Source organism: Pyrus communis, chromosome 11 (genome assembly GCF_963583255.1).
Source record: "Pyrus communis chromosome 11, drPyrComm1.1, whole genome shotgun sequence".
In the NCBI taxonomy this organism is placed as follows: domain Eukaryota; kingdom Viridiplantae; phylum Streptophyta; class Magnoliopsida; order Rosales; family Rosaceae; genus Pyrus; species Pyrus communis.
Genome location: NC_084813.1, coordinates 17219537 through 17226826, shown reverse-complemented (window position 1 = coordinate 17226826; position 7290 = coordinate 17219537). Strand labels below are relative to the sequence as shown.

General features: G+C 38.7%; 2 protein-coding genes across 2 annotated transcripts; one reads left to right on the top strand and one right to left on the bottom strand.

Moving 5' to 3' along the window:
• Positions 1-2583, top strand: LOC137707583 (BTB/POZ domain and ankyrin repeat-containing protein NPR1-like; the record flags this gene model as incomplete). Its single annotated transcript, XM_068446485.1, is given in 4 exon segments — positions 1-359; positions 721-1450; positions 1659-1856; positions 2112-2583. Coding segments are annotated over 4 exon segments (1559 nt in total), but the record flags the coding sequence as incomplete, so codon positions are not given.
• A 353-nt stretch (positions 2584-2936) lies between these two features.
• On the bottom strand, positions 2937-5969 carry LOC137707745 (phytoene synthase 2, chloroplastic-like). Its single transcript, XM_068446659.1, has 5 exons — positions 5529-5969; positions 4266-4316; positions 4007-4179; positions 3665-3900; positions 2937-3453 (listed from the first exon to the last, which is right to left on the bottom strand). The coding sequence occupies exons 1-5, from the start codon at positions 5884-5886 to the stop codon at positions 3081-3083; spliced, it is 1191 nt and encodes a 396-aa protein (XP_068302760.1). The 5' UTR covers positions 5887-5969; the 3' UTR covers positions 2937-3080.
• Between the last annotated feature and the right edge of the window lie 1321 nt (positions 5970-7290).

Below are 7290 nucleotides of genomic sequence, written 5' to 3'. Positions count from 1 at the left end.
GTGACGCTGAGATTGTTGTTGAGGGAAACACCGTGGGTGTCAATCGGTGTATATTGGCTTCCCGGAGTCAGTTTTTTCAGGACCTTTTTAGGAAGGGGAGTGATGATGCAAAGAAGGAAGGTAAACCGAGGTATCTCATGTCTGAATTGGTTCCAAACGGCAGGGTTGGCTACGAAGCCTTCAAGGTTTTCTTGAACTATTTGTACACTGGGAAGCTTAATCCACCTCCTGGAGAAGTATCCACGTGTGTTGATAATCGTTGTCCGCATGATGCGTGCGGCCCTGCTATCAGTTACGCTGTGGAATTGATGTATGCTTCTTCCACTTTCCAGATCAAGGAGCTTGTTCAGCTTGTTCAGGTTTGTTCAAGCTTTGATTTCTTGTGTTGCTCTTTTGCGAATGATTGTGTGCCGTGCAAGGTAATTATTTGTGTTCTCTCGTTGTCTACTTGCAATTTGTTGCAGACTTTTTATACTTACAGCCTGAAAACTTTGCAGACTTTTTGGTATAACTTATTTTACCTCTGCAAGTTTAAGATTTTAACACGTTCATATAGCAGGATTTACGGTTTCATCGATCAAATGCCTATATGTCTATTATTACCTGTTGAGTGGCATATTTATTCAAGTCAAGAGTAAGCAAGTATTGTTTATATTAGGTATGCCAACACTAGCCAACGTTTAGGTGGTTTGTGCTGACAATTTCCATCAATTTATGCAGCATCACCTTTCAAACTTTGTTGAGAAAGCGCTTGTTGAAGACGTAATCCCAATTCTTGTAGCTGCCTTCCACTGCCAACTGGATCAGCTGGTCTCACACTGCATCCAGATGGTAGCAAGGTCAGATCTTGATATCGTGGCTATAGAGAAAGAGCTTCCACATAAAGTTTCAAATGATATCAAATTGATCCGTCACAAACCTCAGGAAATGGAGCTGGTAGAGGATAAGAGAATCAGGAGTATCCACAAGGCATTAGACTCTGATGACGTTGAACTGGTTGGGCTTCTTCTGAAGGAATCTGGTATTACATTAGATGAGGCTTACGCTCTCCACTATGCTGTTGCATACTGTGATCCTAAGGTTGTTAAGGAGGTTCTCGGTCTAGGCAAGGCTAACCCCAACCTTTGCAATTCCCGAGGGCATACTGCACTTCATGTGGCAGCTAGACGTAAGCTGCCAGCAGTTCTTGTTCTTCTTTTGAAATGGGGAGCCTCTGCCTCGGAAACTACTTCAAATGGTCAAACTCCTGTTGCAATTTGCCGGAGATTGACTAGACCAAAGGATTTTGGGGAGAACACACAGAAGGGACAGGAATCTAACAAAGACCGATTGTGCATCGAACTTCTAGAGAGAGAGATGCAGAGAAACTCAATCTCTGGAAACATGTCAATCATATCGAAGGAGATAGCCGATGATTTGCACGTGAGGCTGGACTATCTAGAAGATAGAGGTGATCATTCTTAATTTGTTGATTAAATCACTCCCTTGGATTACATTCGAGTTCAGGTCATGAATTGTGGAAGTTGTGTTAAGTATAAAGTCAAAATTACTGGCACATTCGCCTGCCTCATTCTTTATGCCATCAAGAAATTTACACTCACTCAGTTTTTTACTCTTGTCATCGAAAAAAATGACTAACAGCTTTCCTAATTTTTCAGTGGCATTTGCACGGCTGTTGTTTCCTGCTGAGGCCAAGCTTGCTATGGAAATGGCAGATGCTCATTCAACATCAGCGTACACTGGCCTTACAGCATCAAGAGGATCAAGTGGGAACTTACGAGAGGTTGATTTGAATGAAACGCCCTCTGGACGCACCAAAAGACTCCAAACAAAAATGCAAGCCCTTCTTAATACTGGTATGACCATTTAACCTCCGACATATATCCTGAACCCTCTGATTACATGTTTTCCTAGAAGCGTGTTATGATGTATGTCAAGTTTCAAGCATTGTTGTATGCCTAACCTCTTTGAAAATTATCAAATGCTTTCGTTATTGGTCTCCGTCTAACTTCCCCACTGCAATGGCGAAGTTAGTATTACCAAATGCTTTCGTTATTTGTTTCGTGATTTATTCTTAACAATCAGTAAGTTATTTGATATGGTGGTGGCAGTGAAAATAGGGCGGCGTTTCTTCCCCAACTGCTCGGAAGTGCTTGATAAGTTTTTGGAGGATGAGTTGGACACGCCGGATTTCATCCTCGAAAAGGGCACTCCCGAAGAGCAAAGAAGCAAGAGGATGCGGTTCTTGGAACTTAAAGAAGATGTACAGCAGGCATTTTACAAGGACATAGCTGAACAAAACCGGTCAGCTTTGTCATTCTCGTCATCGTGTTCATCTTCCCTGAAGGAGGGGGTAAATCGCAAGGTTAGGAAAAGGTGCTGATTATATATTTTGCAGTAAACAGTGAGAGATTTTGATAAATTTTAAGTTGTATTTTTCCTTCCAAATAGAATGAGATATATGAATCTGTAATTTATAGCTTAAGGTATTGGGATTGTGCTTTTATATGTTTGTTCCTCATGTTTTCAGTATGTTCTGATACTTTATAATCTATATGTCATTCTATTTTGCAATTTTGTATCTCAATACAATTATGTATAACAGTTATATATATATATATATATATATATATATATATATGTTATATAAGAATTTAAAGTCCACCTAGTCTGCATAGGCCCTCGCCGAGGCATTAGGTCCCTGTTCGCTGCCCGACTAATGTATAGCGTCTTTATTTAGAACATTGCTATCAACCACACCATGACGAGCACTCCCAATACACATTAATGACTACCACTAATTTGTAAATTGACGGCTATTTATTGCTGTTAAATTTTGTATTTAAATGTCATTATACTTTTAGATCAGCTAAAAAAGAAACTTAACAAATCTTTTTCTTTTGGAACAAACGATACTATCTACACAAAGATATTAGTAAAGAAAAATTAGTATAAAAAATTTACATATTTCAACTTGAGACCCAACTTTAAGTTGGACTTTGTTTAATAGGGTAAGCTAAAAATTTAGAGATTGAGACCTCAAAATACCATCTAATTAAATATCTAATTAAACATCTAATTCATCTAGGCACCAACTGCTTAGTTAATTTAGAGGGTCCTAAAATGGCCCTTCCATAGGCCACAGGCAATGATGCTAACTTCTTTGCTTTTCCCACATATGCCCTTTTTGTGAAATTGTCATAACCATTTGCTTCAATTGCATCTAGAATCTGCCTGTACAGCAACAAAGATGCCCATACTGGCCATCTACTAGCTGAGTTGAGCTCTGAGACACCCTTCTCAGCCTCATCAAAGAACATCCTAGCTCTCTTTATTTGCCCCTTCATGAAACTTTGCCACTTGTCAGTCACCTTCCCACGAAAGATGTCATCGTCTGATAGGCCGGCTTGGGCAAGCTCATCTTGTGGGAGATATACTCTTCCTCTCCTAGCACTAAAATGATCAATTCAAAGAGCAAGATTTTAGTTAGATATGATGTGCGATGTTCTCTTGCCAAATAAATGTTTATATTGTCAAACTGTGAATCTCGACAACAATCAAGAAAAGATCAGACTAATCAATGGTTCATACTCACAGTATGGCAACACGAGTTTCTAAACATGTAATGTTTAAAGGGACTCATGTATTATGAGACGAAACTTACTCTTCTCCAACATCTCTGAGAATGTTAGTGAGCTGATTAGCAATTCCAAGGGCCAATGCAGCATTGTAAACGCACTCTGTTGAGGCCTTTGCTTCCGGGGATATCCCCATTACCGGAACACTCATCAATCCAACAGTTCCAGCAACATAGTAGCAGTAAAGGTAAAGTTCATCAAAGTTCTGGTATCTTGATTTTCTCAAGTCTAATCTCATTCCTTCTACCATGTCTTTGAAGGGCTGTCAAAATATCAAAATTTGTATGGGGAATCATTCGGTGTCCAAATTTCGATAGATTAAAGAGAGTTCTAATTAATCTCTGATCTTGAGCATGTGGTATCTATACCTGAATGTCAACAGGGTACTTGGCGACTGTATCAGATAGAGCAGCATCATACATATCGTAAGGCCGGCCTTCGAAGAGATCTGTCAGTCTTTTCTCCCATCTGTCAAGAGCTTTGGGTGTAATGTATGAAGCATTAGGTCCATCCACTAGCTCATCTGTCCTTCTGCACCACACTGCAGAAAAAAAGCAGAACTCTTCATTTAGAATTTACCAAAAGGGATGGTACTAATTCTGGCACAAATTCTGTGACTGCACTAACCATAGATTGCCCAAACAGCTCGTCGCCGCTCCGGTGTCATGAGCAATGTCCCTGAAGAACGCAGAAAGAAGTTGGTAAATACAGTTTCCTTCCCATTCATAAATATCCATTTCAAGTGAAAAATGGAAGCAAAAATAACTCCAAATTGTGCTGCCTACAACAATTGTTAGAAAACCTAAAGTTAAACAACATGGAATGTGAAGAAGCACTGCCTATCCTTAAAGATTTGATAACTTAGAATCTGAATCTTCATTACTTTCATTACATTACCTTAAACAGCTATCTCAACTACAAGGCGAGAAGAGATTTTTCAGTGTGCTGGAAAAATGGCCGGATACATTAAGTGTAATTATACAATTAGTTGGAAACATGAAAAAAAAAAAAAAAAATTCAACCAATTGTATTATGACACTTGTGTACCAGACCGTGTTCCCGACACACTAAATTTTTTTTCCAAAGTGAGACAGACTAGCAACCACTGCAATCCTATCCAAAAGAATACAAAGAACCGTTTTTATTCAGTTACATTTGAGCATCTAATTGCCCTCAAATTTCCTTTTCAATTTCTCCATTTTCCATTACTTAGAATGAAAATTTGAATTAATCAGATTCTTAACTTCCGTGCGTTTACTAAAACATGATTATTGAAATGATTCCAATTGCCGACTTCTCTTGCGTTACTCGCATACATAGAATCAGAAAAAAGTCGGAATTTCACATTACTATCCGCAATCAAATACCTAAAAAAATTTTAAAAAGCGGTCAACTAGATTAACTATATTTCCTTCTCTCTCTTTCCCAGTTCATGACTTTCCAAGTAAGTGTTTAGTGAATGATAATATAAACTACTTCCCAAGACTCACGTGTGAACGTTTCGAGGAAAAAAGCGATTCAAGATGTGCACTCAATTGCTTGGGAAATAAAAAAAAAAGAATACAAAATCAAGTGGTCAGTCCACTTTATTAAAACAGTGTAATTAGTATATCCACGAAAATGACCCGATCCCATTAAACAAAAAACCAGAAGATCCAAAGAGAAATGCTGAGACTGACTCTCTGTCGTCTCATAGTTTTTGCATAAAATTTTATAATATTAACATAAAAATTGACGTTAAACTGTAAATCGTGGGAGAGTTTATTGAGAGTTACGCTATGAGAAAGTCTCGTTAGTGTTTCTCAAAACTAAACAGATAAACAGACAGTAAAAGCAGATCCACAGAAACAGACGAAGAGAGAGCAGCAGAAATCCAGAAAAGCCACTTACCTAGGTAAAAAGTCTTGGCATATTCCGCACAGACCTCACCACACCGGTCATACGCCTTATTCAGTAAATCCCAGTTGTTCAAACCTTCAGTAATCCGTTCATCCAAATCCAAAGATTTCTTTTTTACCGTGTTCGGTTCTCTCATTAGAGCAGCCTGCTTCAGCACCACTTCATACACCTTCTCCTCTGAAGATCTGGCTGGATTTGCAACCGCACCCGAGTAGGCCAAAACCCCACTTGAAAAACCCAGCTTTGAGCACAATTTAGACCTCCTTGGGGTGCAAATTCTCGGCAACAGACCCAGCAGAGAGCTGGCATTCTCTTTGGGACTCACCACCCAGAGAAGAAGACCTGACATATCAAAAAAGAATAATTAATCTGCTGGGTTTTTGGGTTTTTGGGTCTTGAGTGTGAGGGTGGGAGGGAGTGAGGGATTGAGGGTGTCAGCTGTGACTTGTGAGGTTGTGGCTTCTCTTATAGAGATTGGAGGGTAAGGCAAAAGTTTTGAAAGCAGGCGTTGTTGGCAAGTGGGTGTCCAGTAGTTTTTGTGAGACTATTGCAATAAATATATATATATATATATATATATATATACCTTTCATGCAAAAGGAATTTGTAAGTTTCGATTTATAGATCATATTTACAAAAATTCAATTTAATTTGAAATCATTTGTTAATTTTTTTAAACCCAATTAGATGTTTTAAATATTTTCGATTTGGCTAATATTTTGCAAGATTGCACTATGAGGTGCAACTTAAGAAATAGACGGTTTTAATCGTTAAAGTTCTATGTAACATGGATCTTACAACTAATGACACATCCCAGCCCGGGCGAGATCACTTCCCGGACCCGACTCCACCATAGCACAATATTATCCGTTTTGGACCCCAACCACGCCCTCACAGTTTTGTTTTTAGGAACTCACACGAGAACTTCCCGATGAGTCACCCATCCTGAGAATGCTCTTGTGCGCTACTCGCTTAACTTCGGAGTTCTCATGGAACTCGAAGCTAGTGAGCTCCCCAAAGGCCTCATGCTAGGTAGGGATAAGAATATACATTTAAAGATCACTCTCCTAGACGATGTGATGTGAGATGTCACAACTAATCCTCATTTTTATAAAAAAAATAATAATAAAGATCCTTTCCCTTGTACGCTCTCTATATATATAAGAAACGTTTCTCTTTGGTTCCAAGGATTAATACCGATGTCCATGTACTGAGAGAAGAAATGGCCTTTGTCATACAAGTGAAATTCAAGGTATATGCTTTTGCCATTTGGATAGCTTGTACATGGAAATATGTGGACAGCGTTTGCATGACTTGTGTGTGTTTATTTCTATTTTTCATTGTTGTTCTTTTGTTGAGAATAGGTTAGCATCGTCAGCGGGCGTGGATGGAGAAGAGTCCTTTGATTGGTACGGGACATACCAAACGACGGTTCAAACTAACTTTATTTGAGCATGAGAGTAGCGAAAATTTTTATGTTATTTTTTGTATATCACTGACGCAATATTTGTTTTTACAAATTATAAAGTAATGAAAATTATTCCAAGGGTTAATAACGATGTCCATGTACTGAGAGAAGAAAAGTTATGGCCTTTGTCAAACGAGCGAAATTCAAGGTATATGCTTTTGCCAGTACATGGAAATATGTGGACAGCGTTTGTATAGACTTGTGTGTGTTTATTTTTATTGACACCCCTTCGCATTATAATTAACGTTTAATCTGCCAAATATTGCCCACTTTGCTAGAATCGTG

Bases quoted from the DNA above. Each gene is read 5' to 3' on its own strand.
- LOC137707745 (XM_068446659.1), bottom strand. From the start codon at position 5,886: ATGTCAGGTCTTCTTCTCTGGGTGGTGAGTCCCAAAGAGAATGCCAGC. The intron at 4,317-5,528 runs GTAAGTGGCTTT...TGCGTTCTTCAG, and splicing joins TGCCAAGACTTTTTACCTAG to GGACATTGCTCATGACACCG. The intron at 3,454-3,664 runs GTAAGTTTCGTC...TGATCATTTTAG, and splicing joins CTCAGAGATGTTGGAGAAGA to TGCTAGGAGAGGAAGAGTAT.